The sequence below is a fragment of the Octodon degus genome, unplaced genomic scaffold (genome assembly GCF_000260255.1).
Source record: "Octodon degus isolate 3935 unplaced genomic scaffold, OctDeg1.0 scaffold00005, whole genome shotgun sequence".
NCBI lineage: Eukaryota > Metazoa > Chordata > Mammalia > Rodentia > Octodontidae > Octodon > Octodon degus.
In genome coordinates, this window is record NW_004524581.1 from 32,585,148 (window position 1) to 32,600,310 (window position 15,163).

At 59.4% G+C, this 15,163-nt stretch overlaps 2 protein-coding genes across 3 annotated transcripts in view; both read right to left on the reverse strand.

Annotated features, from left to right (window-relative positions):
* The window catches only part of LOC101566596 (complement C4-B), a 13,185-nt gene extending 2,691 nt beyond the window's left edge, over positions 1-10,494 (reverse strand). Inside the window, exons 1-32 of the mRNA XM_004624281.2 lie at positions 10,361-10,494; positions 10,069-10,267; positions 9,707-9,908; positions 9,479-9,549; positions 9,298-9,386; positions 9,008-9,090; positions 8,793-8,889; positions 8,585-8,690; positions 8,376-8,508; positions 7,319-7,434; positions 7,004-7,177; positions 6,708-6,893; positions 6,403-6,588; positions 6,102-6,260; positions 5,742-5,868; positions 5,514-5,588; positions 5,127-5,324; positions 4,938-5,049; positions 4,789-4,859; positions 4,439-4,578; positions 4,145-4,348; positions 3,868-3,919; positions 3,687-3,776; positions 3,371-3,580; positions 3,204-3,279; positions 2,918-3,074; positions 2,699-2,815; positions 2,429-2,600; positions 2,058-2,290; positions 1,817-1,984; positions 945-1,004; positions 46-139 (exon numbers count right to left, since the gene is read on the reverse strand). Coding sequence (XP_004624338.1) covers positions 46-139; positions 945-1,004; positions 1,817-1,984; positions 2,058-2,290; positions 2,429-2,600; positions 2,699-2,815; positions 2,918-3,074; positions 3,204-3,279; positions 3,371-3,580; positions 3,687-3,776; positions 3,868-3,919; positions 4,145-4,348; positions 4,439-4,578; positions 4,789-4,859; positions 4,938-5,049; positions 5,127-5,324; positions 5,514-5,588; positions 5,742-5,868; positions 6,102-6,260; positions 6,403-6,588; positions 6,708-6,893; positions 7,004-7,177; positions 7,319-7,434; positions 8,376-8,508; positions 8,585-8,690; positions 8,793-8,889; positions 9,008-9,090; positions 9,298-9,386; positions 9,479-9,549; positions 9,707-9,908; positions 10,069-10,267; positions 10,361-10,425 — 4,222 coding nt within the window. The 5' untranslated portion in view covers positions 10,426-10,494. The remainder of the gene's footprint in view (positions 1-45; positions 140-944; positions 1,005-1,816; positions 1,985-2,057; positions 2,291-2,428; positions 2,601-2,698; positions 2,816-2,917; positions 3,075-3,203; positions 3,280-3,370; positions 3,581-3,686; positions 3,777-3,867; positions 3,920-4,144; positions 4,349-4,438; positions 4,579-4,788; positions 4,860-4,937; positions 5,050-5,126; positions 5,325-5,513; positions 5,589-5,741; positions 5,869-6,101; positions 6,261-6,402; positions 6,589-6,707; positions 6,894-7,003; positions 7,178-7,318; positions 7,435-8,375; positions 8,509-8,584; positions 8,691-8,792; positions 8,890-9,007; positions 9,091-9,297; positions 9,387-9,478; positions 9,550-9,706; positions 9,909-10,068; positions 10,268-10,360) is intronic.
* Positions 10,495-10,921: 427 nt separating this feature from the next.
* The window catches only part of Stk19 (serine/threonine kinase 19), an 8,226-nt gene continuing 3,984 nt past the window's right edge, over positions 10,922-15,163 (reverse strand). The window contains exons 3-7 of one of the 2 annotated variants that reach the window (XM_023721495.1): positions 13,476-13,568; positions 13,127-13,266; positions 11,744-11,841; positions 11,492-11,639; positions 10,922-11,299 (exon numbers count right to left, since the gene is read on the reverse strand). In XM_023721495.1, coding sequence (XP_023577263.1) covers positions 11,254-11,299; positions 11,492-11,639; positions 11,744-11,841; positions 13,127-13,266; positions 13,476-13,568 — 525 coding nt within the window. In that variant the 3' untranslated portion in view covers positions 10,922-11,253. Of the gene's footprint in view, positions 11,300-11,491; positions 11,640-11,743; positions 11,842-13,126; positions 13,267-13,475; positions 13,572-15,163 lie in introns of both variants that reach the window. The other variant, XM_004624282.2, reaches the window with a different exon arrangement.

Below are 15,163 nucleotides of genomic sequence, written 5' to 3' on the forward strand. Positions count from 1 at the left end.
AGCTCCGAGCCCCCCCAGCCCCAGGCCTCCCGACCCTGCACTCACTTGTGTACTCCACATAGCCCATGACTGTCACCTCGATGCGAAGGTCCTGGCAGGTCGTGTTCTCCATGTTCAGGACATGGTAGGTGCGAAGGACCTGGCTCAGAAGGGCAGGAGTGTGTAGCACATGGCTGGCGCCCAGACCCCAGGCTCCACCCACCTCAGAACGGGCTAGGCAAGGGCCAGCCAGATAGTGCAGGGGACTAAGGCACGTGTTTAGGCAGGCGCAGGGACTGGGGTTCAATCCCTGGCGTGCTGTGCCAGCCCCGCCCCCACTGAGATGGAGAATCAGGCTGGGAGTGGTGGCGCACACTACGAGTCTGATCTGTGTAGTGAGGCCCTAGAGATCCTGTACTAAATACATTTTTAAAAAATGAAAAAAGAGAATAGGCCAGGCATGCGATGGGCACCAGAAATGTGACAGAGAGCGAGGGAGCAGGGCCAGCACCCAGGACAGTGCCAAGAGAAGGCCAGCACGGGCATCTGGCCAAGGGGCCAAGGCGCCAAGGCGTGGGGGCGGAATGAGCTCGGCCATGGCCGGGAGGCAGGGAGGCCACACAGCAGGGGCACAGGGCCTGGGCAGCAGGAGCAGAGCAGGAGTTGCCTCGGGAGAGGGGCGCTCAAGCAGCCCTGGAGGGAAGGCTGGCTCCCTTCACTGGCATGAGGGGCCCAGGGGCAGGAGGGGCGTGGGGCTGCCATGCCTGTGCAATGCGGGGAGCCTGAGGGCTGGGCACAGGCCTGGGCCAGGGGGCAGAGCATGGGAACGAGAGGTGCCGGGCGACAGGGTGCCCAGAGGGGGGGAGCCCCGGACGGACAGAAGCAGGGCAGGCCCAGCTGAGGTGGGCCCGGCCTGGCCTCCCTGCCAGCCCCTCCCTCCCGCACTCCCCCTGCCCCAGCCTCACCTTCAGGATTCCTTTGCTGTTCCCGCCCACCTTCACGCTAATCTTGCTGCTCAGGGAGAACTTTTGGGAAGAGCATGGGGAGAGGTGTCAGCAGGCCTGGCAACCCCTCCCTCCCTCCTCCCCTGCCATGTCCAGGGGTTCACAGCCTTGCAGGCCTCCTCTCCGTTAGCCTGCCAACACCCTGGGCACCACAGTATATGGTGGCCATTTAAACTTTTAAAGAACCATCTAGTAGGAGGCACTGCCAACATTTGCTCTCTAAACCCTCGCTCTCCCTCTGAACGCCCTTATCCCATCACTCTGGCCACGTCTGAAGCCGTTCAGAGTGTCCGTGTTCATCTTCATGCTGTCGGAAGTACAACAAAGGCTTCTGCCAGGGGCCACCCAACAGGCAGTGGGGCCCACGAGACACGACAGTGGCGCCATCCGCCTTGCTATCCAGATGTGGCGCTGGGTCACCTGGCCCTTCCCCACAGTCAGTATGACCATGAACAGGCAATGGTCTGAACCAATGTGGGACCTCTAGGCTGCCCTGACAGCGCAACTAAAGACACTGGGAGTGGGCGGCTCCAGGGCTGCTTCAGGAGGCAGCAGGGACCACGGGATGGGTGTGCTCAAAGCCTGGGGGGAGAGTGGCGGCCCTCAGTGCCCCTGTGCCTTTTACTATAATAAATTTAAAACCTTTGTATTTAAAATTCACCATATTTTTGATCACACACAGAGGGAAGCTAAGAGGTTTGGTCACAGCCAGCACAACACTTTCGCAGAAGGACCTTAAGGAGCTGGCTGCAGATAGCCCACAGCTGGGAGGGGCGTGTGACCTCGGCCCGGCCCAGCGTTTCCTCTCCAAGGTCCAGGAGCAAGCGGCTCACCCGCAGTTCCTCCTCCAGGCCCTTAACTTGATGTTTGTTCAGCTGCAACACGACAGACCCGACGCCTCTCTGGCCTGGGGCACTGAGGGTCACATTGAGCTCCTTGTCCTCCATGGTATGGGAGGCGATCCAGTAGGCCGACAGGGCATCCAGGGCTATTACTGTGTCCTGAGGAGAGCAGGCCACACTCAGGCGCTGGGTCTCAGGACGGCCACTGCCACCACCTCCCGTCAGGCCCTACCTGCGTGCTGCGGAAACCACCAAGGAAGCTGCCCTGATGCGTGAGCCACGTGGCCACCTGGTCTGCCAGCTCGGCCTTGCCCTCCCGGAGCAGCAGGTGCAGCAGGCCGTAGGCCGTGGTCTCAATCCACAGCGCGGGTGCCTGGGGCACAGGATCTGCTGGGTTGAGAGCAGCTGCGGTGGGCGACACAACGTTGCTCTGTGAAGTAGCCACCGAGCCCCAGTACAGTTTATCTGGAAGGGAATGGGTGGGGGAACAGGCGGGGGAGCCCAGTCACTGGACCCGCCCAGCGCCCTGGCCTCCCTCACTTTGCCTCTTCTCTGGCCTCCACGCTCTCACCCTCTGGGCTCCCTGAGGACCCCAAGCCTCACCGCCAATCTCCTGGGCCATAACCATAAGGTTGTTGTGGGCCACTTCCTGCACTTCCTCGGGGGCCTTGGTCAGCGTCAGAGCATAGGCCGTGATGGCAGCTGCGTGGGCGCCCAGAAGCCCAGCACTTACTTTCTCTCCCAAGAATGTGTGTGCCTTTGAGATGGAGGCTCTCTGCAAGAGAGCAGGAAGGTCTGGGGCTGGAGCCCCGGGCCCCAGGGAGCAAGGGGGCGCTGGGGACCAGGGAAGGGTGGCGCCACACATGTGCTCACCACCCTCTGCTTCAGCTGCTCTGCGCTCTGGTCCTGGAAGACAGCCAGCCCGTGCTGAAGGGCGATGACCACGAAGGCCGTGAGGGCCACTGTCTCGTCGGTTCCCACCAAGCCGCCCTGGCGACAGGGGAGGAGGAGGCGTCAGCCAGCAGGGGCGGGGTGGGGCAGCCCTCCTCTGCACCCCCACCCCCCGGGCTGCCTGGCTCCCCAGTCCCACACCTGCATGCCTCTGTGTATAACCGGACAGGCGTCATGGAATGAGCCATCTTCCTGCTGCTGGGACAGCAGCCAGCTCGCCGTCTCCTGCAGCTTCTCGGGCGAGCCGCCCACCTGCTCCTGGGCCACACTCAGAACCTTCAGCACGAAGGCTGTGAGCCTACCGGGGAGGAAGGGGATGGCTGGGGACAGGGCAGTCTTGCTGGGGACACTGACCCCGTCCCCAGCCGCCCGGTTACTCACTGGGCTGTCTCTCTGACCCCAGTTAGAAGCCATCGCCCAAGCTCACCAAGTACTGCTGCCGCGGCTTAACCAAGCTGCATAGGAACCGTCTGACTTCCGGTATTCCTGGATCCTCAAGTAGCCTGGGAGAGGAGAGGCAGCTGCCGAGGAGACTGAGGCTGCACGCACCACGGGGCCTTCGCCTACCCACCCACCCAGCCCCACACGTGGAACCTTTCTGGATCAGATCCACGGCGTGGTCCTTGGTCTCAGGTGGCAGTCTGCCCCACTGTTCTGTCCTGTCCAGGTAGCGGGAGGCAGCCAGCGTGGGAGCCAGGAGGGTCATCGTTTGCTCACCACAGCCTGTGGGGAGCTTCAGGAGAGAGGCCACACCTCCGGGGGACAGGGCACCCTCAGAGCCCAGGGTGTCCAGGGGATTTGAGGCTGCAGAAGGCAAGGGGGCCAAGGATGAGAAGAGGCTTTGAAATGCTGGGGTTAGAGGTCAAAGCAGGCCCCAGGAGCCCAAGGAGACACTGGAGGACTCGCCCACCTGTGACCCTGACAAAGCTGGTCACGTCTCCATCAGGAATCATGTTTGGATCCGAGCTGCCGGGAATTTCCAAAGTCCGGGCTCGGTGATCTGCAGAGATGGGACAGGCTGGTATCTGCCTTGCAGTTCACAACCCCATGCCCTGCAGCCCAGGAGCCTGGCGCCAGGCTGGGACACTCACCCAGGGGGTTAAGCTGATAGATGAATTCCTCCTTGCGGATGGCCCCTTCCTTCTGCCTCAGGGAAGTGGGAAGGGGCTGTGAGGAGCCCTGTGCCCCACCACCCTGCCCCGCCATGCAGACACTCTGGGGACTTTGATTTAAACTTCAGCGACAGGTAGGGCACAATTGTAAAAGAACTAAGAACAATGTGGGTTTGGATGCTGGCCCTGGTCTGGCCAGTGGAATGCTGAGGATGGAGACAGATCGGGGGGGCCTGGCTGGGGCTGTGCCACTCACCTCAATCTGCAGAACCTTGGACACCGCATCCCCCACAAAGGAGGTACCTCGGGCCACCACCTTCAGGGACACAGCAGCAGCTGCGGTGGGCACCACGAAGAAGGGCACGGGCCGGGCAGAGCCTGCGGGCACCTGCACCTGCTGGGCCAGCCCTCCACCCCCAGCCAGGCACAGCCCTTCCACAGGGGCGATGTGGACGCTCATCTGGGGGTGGACGGACAGGGCTCAGCAGGGCTCGGCCACCAGGCCCCCCCCCCCCCCCAGGCCGGGCCGGGCGTGCAAGCAGGGCCTCACAGTCAGGTTCTGCTCCAGGTAGTTGTAGAGGACGGGCCGCAGCTCCAGCTGCTCAAAGCGGCGGACAGAGGCGGGCAGGCGGAGGTGCAGGTGGAACTCACGGAAGACTCGGAGTCGGGCTGGCGTGGCCACACACAGGCCTGGGGACAGCAGGAAGGGCAGAGGGCAGGTCAGAGGACACCTCAAGGACTCAGGGACAAGGGGCCCAGCAGTGCCCTTGCTGCTCCTGCTCTTTGGTCCGGGTTAGTACAGACATCCCCAGCCTTCCCTGCCAAACACAAGGGGCTAAGCCAGGAGCTGGGGAGGGTGGAAGTAGAAGAGCAGCCTGCGGTGCAGGCAGGGTATCTCACCCTTGCTTTGGGACAGGCTCACGCCATGGATCTCCCACGTGGTCATAGAGTCAGGGAGCCACACGGGCAACCTGTGGCCAAGGTGGAGAAGCCGTCATGCCACGCCAGGACTGGCAGCACCAGCCCGAGGCGAGGCCCCAGATGCTCACGTTTGGGAGCGATCCACCTGCAGCACCCGCCAGAGCCAGTTCTCGGGGAAGAAGCTGCGTACCCGGATCTCATCCTCCTCCAGCAGCTCCTCCTCCTGCAGGACCTCCAGGGCTGGGACAAAGCAGCGAGTGAGGAAGGGCATCCCCCCTCCAAATGGAGCGCAGCTGCCCCTGCCCACCAGGACTCACCTCTCCCGAGGCCCCCGGGGTTCTCGGCCCGGCTCTTCTTGCGCAGGCTCTCAGCAAACTCACAGCAGGACAGGAAGGTCTCCCGGCAGGCTGGCTGCGGCACACGCGCTGCCCGCTGCCCACACGAGCGCACCATGGGCAGCCGCGTCAGCCCATCCTGGCAGCAGCGCTTGGCCTCTGGGGAAGTGAACTGGCCCACTGCAGGCCAGTGAGGGCAGGCAGGAGGGAGACAGACGGAGGCCCAGTTCAGCAGTGAGGCCACAGCCAGAGCGCTTCCCTCCCACTGTCAGCCTGGCTTCCTGTCTCTCCAAGGAGCAGACGTGGGAAGAGGGCCCACCCAAGCCGGACATGGTGGACGCTGCAGCCCTGTGGGCACCTGCCACTCACACTTCTCACTCGTGGCCTTCTGGAAGTCCACACTTCTCTTCTTCCTGGTTTTCTTCTCTTTGGGACAGCTCAGAGCTAGCAGAGAGCAAGATTGGAGATGACTCAAAGAAGGGTGTGTGGCCTGGACTCCTCCTGTCTCCCGCCCAGCAGCCCAGCCCTTTCCTGCTTGCCTGAAGCCCCTGCACCCTCCCTCCTCTCCCAGCCCGTGCTCTTTCTGCCAGTGCTCACTCTCCCTGACTGGCGTCCGCAGGTCTCCATCAGAGAAGGCCAGGCCAGCAGCCTCAAACACCTGGAGGGCACTGTCGCCACCCCCAGGGCCGCAGCCAAGGCTGTAGCTGTTCATGACTTCAAAGACCTGGGGGGAGGAAAGTCCAGGTTGGAGAGACAGGGGCTGGCCGCTGAGGGGCAGGACTGGCCATACAATGCCGGCGACAAGGCCTGGCAGACACAGGACAGACACAGTGGACGTGGCCCAAGGCCTGTGGGAGGGCTGGCGGGGGTCTGCAGAAGCCCAAGAGACCCCGCACGGAGCTCACTCAGGGGAAGGAGGCACGAGGGCCTAGCAGATGGCAGGGATGGCTGACACACCTTGGCCATGTCCAGGGGCTTGTGAGTCTTGCTTCCCACGGCATACAGAGCTGTGTCCACAGCTCCCAGCGCCACCAGGGCTGCAGGCTCAGTGCGCACCTGCAGCCTCACCTGGTCCCCATTGCGATAGTCCTTGGCACCGTCCACATGCAACTCCAGCTGAGAGAGGAGGAAGGGGGTAAGGCTTTCAGTCCCGGGTACTCTCAGGACACCCCAAACTCACCAGCAATCACTAAGTCCTCCTTCTCTCCTAACCCCTACACACATGCACGTATGCACACACCGCCCTGGCCCCAGGCACCTTGCCCTCACAGGCCCCGGCCTCGACGTCCACCCGCAGGGAGTTGGCCACAGGCTGGCCTTGATGATAGTAGAAGGCCACAAAGTAGAAGGAGGGTGCCAAACGGTGGTCCACAAACACTGAGACGGAGGTCAGGGCAGTCCTGGGCTCCCGGTCCACAAACACAATCTCACCTCGGGACAGAATCTGCGCCAAGAGGAGCACAGAGTGGCTTCCTCTTCGCGTCCCATCCCAGCCCCGACACCATGCCCAGCGTACCCGAGCCTCTCCCCGCCCCTGCCCTGCCTTGTCCCGGCTGTGCGCACCATGTAGTAGTAATAAGGGAAGGTGGCCCCCCTCAGGCCCACGGTCCGCAGATTCAGGACGACAGTTTCCTGGACTCTAGGAGCCCGAGGATCCTGCCGCTCAATAGACAGGAAGCCAGAGCTGCTGGAGGGCGGGGCGTGCACGGTGAGCCTGGCCACAGCGGGGTAGGGGGAGCCTGCAGACACCTGGGGGGAGGGACTGAGGTCAGTGACCAGGTTGTGTGTCCCTCTCCTCCAAGCCAGGCCAGAAACCCTCAGAGACCAGCGCAGCCTCCCCACAGGCAGGAAAGGCCTACCAAGAGCCGCAGTTCGGTGGTACCCCTCGGGACATCGATGGCAACATGGACCTGGCCCGTCCTGTCTGTGTTTTGTTTAATATCTGGGACATCAGAAACAGACCCAGACAGTGTGGCAGAGACTTTGACAGGAATGCCAGAGGCCGGGGAGCCTGACACTTCTCGGACTAGGGCCTAGGCAGGTAGAAGGAGGCCGGTGAAAGAGTGGTCAGCGAGACTCGTTCTCAGACTCCATCCCGCGCCCAGCAGCCACCTGCAGCAGGAAGGGGGCCCCCGAGACTCGTCCTCAGACTCCACCCCGCGCCCAGCAGCCACCTGCAGCAGGAAGGGGGCCCCCGGCACAAGGTGGCGCTTGGTGTTGCTCAGGTCCACAGAGAAGGCAGATGGCACAAAGCGCCAGGATGTGAGCTCCGCCTCCTCGATCTCTCCCCCTGCAAGGCAAAGAACAGAAATGGAGGGCAGAGGTGCCTGAGCGTCTCCCCAGGACACGAGCCTGACTTGCACCAATTTCTGCACGCACAAAGCCTAACGCAATACTGGCACGCGGACACCCACTGCAGAGCGGACAGATGAACGAGGGAAGCCGAGACTGGAAGGGGTAGGAAGCCGGCGGAGGGGAGCTGGAGAGAGACCAGGTCTTTTTCTTTTCCATATTTTAGGACAGGGTGTACAGGATGTTCAGGGTCTCACTGCATAGACAGGACTCGTAGTGATCTGCCTGTTTCCAGCCTCCTAAGAGCAGAGATGATAGGTGTGCGCCACCATGCCCAGTCTCAGTTGCCATCTCAGGAAGCTCGGGGGCGGGGCCGGCACGGCAGGCGCTTTAATCCACTGAGCTATTTGTGTTTTGTTGTTGTTGTTGTTTGAGGTACTAGGGATTGAACTCAGGACCTTGCGCCTGCTATCTCCCCAGCCCCCACTGAGCTACTTGGCCGGCCCTGAGAGACCAGGTCTGCTGGGCCCAACAGGTGCAGAAGTCAGGGTAGGAAGCGGTGCTAGGAAGCAGGGCGAGTGCTCAAAACTGGTTTTTCTTTCTGGGTGGTCCGCAGGGAATGCTGTGCTGTAGAGGGAACAGCCTTAGCCCTTTGTGGTGTTTATTTTGAGGTAAGATCTTAGTAAACCACCCTCGCTGTGCTTCTTCTGCCTCATCAGCTAGGATTAGTTAACCTATGACACCATATCCAGCCATCCTTTGGATCTTAAGTGTCCCCAGAGGCCCATGTGCGGCTCTGTTCAGAGGCAACGGAACATTCACAAGGTGGGGCCTCAGGGGGACTTCGGATCCTGGGTCACTCGTCCTGAGAGGCTAGTGGGTGGCAGTGTGGTGAGCTCCAGGACAAAGACCTGGGTCCAAACAAGGGATGCTGCCCACCTGGAGACTCCACAATGGCTGCGGCGGCGTAGAGACGCAGACCCTGGAGGTCAGCAACAGTGACGTTCACCTTCTCCAAGGCACCCTGGAGCTCAGCCCTTGAGAGGGCGATGCGGCTCTCACCTTCCACCAGCTGGAGCAGAGGAAAATGGGGCATGGGAAGACTGGCGCACCCTCCCCTCCCCGCCTCACCCCCACCTCGGCCCTACCTTGCGCTGCGTCTCCAGACCCCGAAGGAAAGTCTTCTGACCATCCTCGGCCAGCAGTGCGAAGCGCACATAGGCTACACCTTGCACTGGCTTGCCATAGATGTACCTGTCCCACAAGGAGTGGGGAGTAGGTTGGCCAAAGGCTGGGGGTGAGGAGGACCCCACAGAGAAGGAAATGAGTGGGGACCTGGCGGGGCGAGGGTGTCACCTGGCCTGGATGTCTAGTTGGATTTCACCAAGATGGTCAGGAGTCACCAAGATATAGGGCTTCCAGGGGGTGATCTTGACCTCGAAGTTGGGAAGGACTGACCCAGGGCGGAGAGACAGGCAGGTCAGAGCTCGCCAGGGGGGCTCTCCTCGTGCGGCCCACCCCGTGGCCCCTCCATCGGAGGCATGGCCCGTCCTCCAGGAGCCAGCACTCACCATACTTCTTCACCTCGAATTTGGTGCTGCTGTTGGTTTCCAGGCTGTCCGAGAACTGGGCTGAGATCCTCCAGGTCCCTGGCCTGAGCACAGACAAAGAAAGGACTCAGCCCCTTGCAGCGGACCTCAGCCGGCCAGCGGCCTGGATCCCTAGGCAGAGCTCTGTGGGTCAGACCAGAGGCTCAGGAGGCCCAGGGTCGGGCTGGAAGAGGGACTGCTGGAGGTGAGAGCGGTCAAAGGGAGACAGTGGGGGAGAGCCATGGGACCGCAGCCACGTGAGGGGCACTTACTCTGAGATGTCTGGAATCATGAAGTCATCCTGGAAGATGGAGGAAGGATCGCGCACCTGCTTTTTCCGCACGCGGAGACCCTGAGCGTTCTGCACGGGGAGTAGAAACGGTCTCGGTTGGGAGGTTGGGAGGCACACCGTGCACGCCCCAAGTCAGGAGGGGCCGGCGCTCTGGGCCTCACCTCCACCGTGACCAGGAGGCTGTCCGTGGACGGCCGCATCTTCTGATCCAGAGCGAAGACTCGGTACCGAACTGGGAATGGGGGGGGGGGGGGGGAGGTGAGCAGGGGCCCGCGTTCACAGGGAGGGTGGGCTCCATTCTAGGGAGGGAGGCGGCTGAGCACTTGCCCCACAACTCATCCTCTGAGGGCCAGGAGGAAGCCAGGAGGAGGCCTGAGGCCAAGGCTTACCCCGCTGGCCAGGGTTATACACGGGCTGGTCAGTCTGCACGAAGAAGTGCCCGCGGCGAGAGGAGAAGCGCAGGTTGACACCCTGAGTGCTGGTCTTTTTAGCCAGGGTGCCAGTTAGCCAGGGTGACTGGGCCACCAGCTGGACCTCATGGCTTTTGCGGAGGCTGAAGAGGCCACAGGACAGTGCCTTGCTCTGGGGAACCTGTCCAGACGGCAAGAGAGTGGCTTGGGGACACCAGAAGGAACAGGATAGAAAAGCCAAGAGAGAGACCTGAAGGACACTGCAGAGGAGGAAGGGAAGCCAGCGCCATCTGCAAGAAGACAGAAGGGAGAGGAAGGCCGAGTGGGACCGCAGCCGCCACCTGCAGGCTGAGGAGCTGGAAGTCTCGGTCCGAGGTGAGCATGAAGTTCTCCTCTGGCGAACATGGGTCATTATTTTGGCTCGGGTTCCTCAGCAGCACAGATCCTCTCACCACTTGCCCTGGGGGGGCATCCTGCAGCTGCACCCCCACTGACAGGGGAACCCCCAGATTGACCACAGAAGGAGCGAAAAGAAGCAACCTGAGGACAGGGAGGCAGCCGGCGTCAGACTCCCGGCCCTCCCCGCCTCCCCGCCTCCCATCGCCCCCGACCCAGCAGCCCTCCTCTCCCAACCTGGGCTTCTGCAGAGACGCGGGGAAGAGGCTGAACACCGCGAGCAGGCCCCACAGGAGCCGCATGGCTGGGGGATCGCGCGGCGTCAGGTCTGTGGGTCTGTCCACTCCCTTCTGGCCAGCCAGGGGCAGGGAAAGTTGATGTGGACCTTGCTCCTCCCCTAGCCCAGCAGGGCCGGGAAACCATGTGACAACCAAGAATGGCAACTGGCCCCAGGCCAACGTTGGGGAGCAGCCCGGACCCCAGGCTCCCGGGTGGTGTGAGGCAATCCTGGCCCCGAACCCGCTGTCCTTCCCAGTTACCCACAGGCCACGGTGCAGCCACCTCCCTGACTGGAGCGTCTCATGGCATGAGCATGCGGGTCCCTGTGACGAGGAAGATACCGAAGGACTGGCTTCCAAGACCCCTGCCCACCCACACTGAGGCCCAAGCAGAGCCCTGCAGTTCAGGGGACAGGACCGGCTCAGTATCAGGGCAACTTTGTCCTCTGAACAATAGGACAAAGCTCATGCCTCCCCCAGCTTTGCTACCACAAGCATGACAAACACATGTTCAGAAATCGTCACAGGCACAGTACTTTATTTGGCAATTCCAATTCAGCATGCGGGGCAGAGAACCCCAGCCCCTTCCAGCCACCCTAATAGCCAATCCCAGACAGCACACAGCACCTTCTTCCCAAAGGGCGGCAGCCAAGGCCCTGGCACTTCCCAGCTCTGTACCGCAGGGCACAGCAGTCTGCCGAGCCCACTGGGGTAGCCCACCTAGCCCTCTGTACCCCCGTGAGCCCCGCGCTGTCCCAGCTCCCAGCCTTCTCAGGATGTCACCAGCTTGGCCGCCACAGGTAGCACTCCTGGGCCTTGTCCCACTCAGGAGGTGTGACAGCAGGCAGTCCCTCACGTCTCTGGCAGGCGAAGGAGGGTTCCGGAAGTAGTGGAGATGCTGCAGAACAGGAAAACAACCCTAGAGCTGGCTGCATGGGCCCAGGGTGCAGGAGAGCTTGGGACTCGGTTGGGGCGGCCCTGGGTGCCAGAGAAGTCCACAGAGACCAGGCTCCCTGGTGAATTAGACAGCAGAGGAAATGCACCTAGGGGTCGCTGCCCTGCACGGCCAGTCCCAGGGCACAAGACTTACCAGTCCACCAGCTGGGCACCAATGAGGTCATGGACGTGGTAGGCCAGGCCGAGCCGCACAGTAGCAGGCGCCCGCCGGCCCAGAAGCTCTGACAGGAGTAGCTCCCGGTACCTGGCCTTTCGGACCATGCCGAGAACAGCCTGGCGCCCTGGAGGAGGCAGCACAGGAAAGGGGCAAATTAATTAAACCCAAGGGCCTGAGGAGCCACAAAAGTTGTGCTTGACAGGCGAAGGGCACAGCCACAGGTAATACCTTTAACAAAGTACTTGATAAATCTCCCAGCTCCGGGCACCGCCAGCCACCAGCTCCCTGCGTCCCGTACAGTGAGGACACCGGCGTTCACCAGATGCCTGCAGGCGGGAAAGCCAGGAGATGAGGCTGCTGTTGCCACCCTGGGAATGGCCCTCCCCTCCTGTCCCAACGTTCATGTTTGAGCAGTCTCCAGAAACAGGGTCACCACCCCAGCAAGAGGGACCCATAAGAACACTCCAGCAGAGATGGTGTCTGCTTGAACACGCAGTCTCCACTGCCCTTCCCGGGCTGCCCTCCCTCTGCTTCCCTTCCTTGCAGAACAGCCTCGGCCACTGGCCCTGGGATACCCCGAGAGGGAGGGATGTTCGCCGGACCCTGTGCTCTCCCCACCGCTGGCTGCACCTGCCTGCATGCAAACATTTGCTTCCCCCTTTAGTTCTTTCTTTCTTTCTTTCTTTTTTTTTTTTTGCGGTACCAGGGATCAAACTCAGGACCTTGAGCTCACCAGGCAAGCACTTATTCCACTGAGCTATCTCCCCGGACCCCTAGTTCTTACTTTCATGTGTAGCATGGGTCACAAAGGAGGAGGCCAGGACAAGACCGAGCCCCTAAACATTAGCCACCTTCTTCTGGGGATCTGGTTTGGTTGGGGTTCTCGAGGCAGGTTCTCACTATACGGAGCCCAGGCTGCCATTCCTGGTTCTGCCACAGTGGGCACTGAGTCTAGAGCATTCGCACTGATCTGCCTCTCAGCCCCTTCTTTCTTCATTTTAGTTTGCGACAGGGTCTCACTAAGTTGCTAAGTTGCCCAGGCCTGGCTTGACCTTGTCATCCTCCTGCCTCACCCTCCCAGACTGCTGGGATTACAGCCCCCGCCAGCCTTGCACGTGCTATGGAGCCCAGAAGAGTCTCCTGCCCCGGTGCCAGGAGCTAGGCCTGCACCCAGGCCTCGGGGACTCCAGGGCTAGAGGGCGGCTGCCCAGGAGGCGCACAGCTCCGCCTCCAGCCTCACAGCCCGGTGCCTCCCGGGCCAGCTCTGGCTCTCCCAGGCTCACTCTCTTGCAGGGAGAAGCACAAATTTAGAGCATTTAGTTAAACAAAAGGGACAGTGAGAAAAGAGAAAAAAATGGAAACAAGGCTTTGTAAATGAGGGAGGCGGGGTTAAAGGGAGGGTAGGGGAACAGAAAAAAGCAAAGAATCAAGTTCTACTGTGTACAGGTTCAGCTGTGACTGTGGTCATTCGGTATACACAGAATGCTCCAGTAAGACTGACTGAAGACAACAAATTGAGAAAATGCAAGCAGAAGGGCTGGGCTTGCTCACTCAGGGCGGCGTGGGCCTGAGGGCAGTGGCAGACCCTACTCTGCTGGCCCCCCGTCTCACGTGATCTCTGAGTCCCTGAAGCCAAAGGTCTGTGTCATCTGATCCTGCTGGAAACTAAGACCCCCACAGGCTGGAAGCACGGAAGCCAGGAACTTCTGCACAGCCCCAGCACAGGGCCGGCTGTCACAGGCCTTGAGGACCTAGAACCACAGAGAGAGACACGGCCCAGCTCCAGGACAGCGCCCTCCCGCCCCTCCCCCAGCCCCTCCCTGCTTCCACTTCCCTACTGTACTATTTTCTAGAACCCCACACCCTGCCCACGAACTGTGGGGCAGGAGAATTGTTCCTTGTCTTTATTTACACTCCCCAACCCCCTACATAAACAGGGGGGAAAAAAAATCACACATACTCTGGTCCTGTAGTCCTCTGTGAAGATAATCCCATGGGCATCCAAGTCAAAGCCCAGCTGGATGACTCTGATCTCTCCCTGCTCCTGAAGTTCCTTCTGTCTCACACACACACACACACACACACACACACACACACACACACACACGGAAAAAGAAAAGTAGAATGTGTTAGTCCAAGATGTTCTGTTGTACCTGGGCATCTCTGGGCAGGGAGTTCTTGCTTACTAGTTTGGGCATTTTTATTGAATGAAGAAATAACCAGGGCATCCAAAGCAAGCTTTTCCATTGAGGCCCCGACTCAGCAGGTGTCTTTCAGACATCATTGGTTTTCTAAGACAGATCTATGCCAGGCTCTGAGATAAAATAGCAGTTAAGACATAGACCTGCCCTCCAGGATCAGGGTCTGGATTCTGAGTGGGGGAAGGTGAAGAAAGGTAGTAGATAATAAAATAAATTGGGCATGGTGGCACATGCTTGGAGTCCCAGCATTCTGGAGGCTGAAGCAGGAGGACTGTTGTGAGTTCCAGACCAGCCTGGGCTACAAAGTGAGCTCAGAGCCTGCACTGCACAGCAAGACCCTGTCTCAAAAAGACAAAAAGAAAAACAAGTGTGGTGAGACAGGGCGGCAGACTAATCCCCTGCTTAGGGACCAGGGTTCAATCCCCGGCACCTGGGGGCACACCGAGCTGGCCAGAGACGGGGTGTTGCAGCGCACACCTGCAATCTCAGTGCTGGGGAGGCTGAAAACAGCAGGATTACTATGAGTCTGCGCTGTGTAGTTAGACCCTGTACCAAGTACATTAAAAAAAAAAAAAAGAAAAGAAAACTCTCCCCCATACTTTTTAACTAAAATAAACCAGGACTTCTATTTGTGTAAATAAAGGAAGAACCAAGCCACATGTTAGTATTAACTAACATGCTAGGACAATATTTTTTTTTAATGTTTAAGCACTAAAGAGCTCACATGATAAGAGGAACTACCAGATTAATGTAATATACAAATAAAAGCAGGAAATGATAAGAGGGAATTGGGGCAAGGAAGGCATTTGCAGAACTATGGAAATCTGTTCCCCATAACACCAAAAATAACTGGGCACATAAGAAAACAACACTCAAAAGATACAGACTGCGAAAGACATGGAATAAGGGAACTACCAAAAGACCATCTTTCTAAATTGGTGACGAAACACAGTGGGAAGAGCAAGCGGAGTGCCCAGAGCCCCCAGCGCCTCAGCCTGAGCAGGACGCAGCGCAGGCGCCCGCACCACTGTCATACTGTACCCTGGCAGGAAGCAGGACACACAATTATTCTGTCAAAAACACAATCTTTTTTTTTCCCCAAGAGCCCAGGTTCACAATGCTGAAATAAATAAAAGCTGAGATGAAAAATCTCAGCAGGGAAAGTGACAACACAGCAGGTCTGAACATACCCAAGGAGAAATTCTGGAACTGAAAGACAAACTAAATGAAAACCTCAACAGAATTTGGCGCAGCTGGATAAAAAGCCATGTATCTATGAAAAAAAAATTCTTTTAAAAACTAACCAGAATATATAAAGTAAAAATATTAAAAATGTAAGAGTCTAAGAGACTTATAGGACACAAAGGGAAGGTCCAATGTACATGTGACTCTCAGAATGAAAGAAAAGAAAGTAGAGGAAATATGTACATAAATAAACCTACAATCA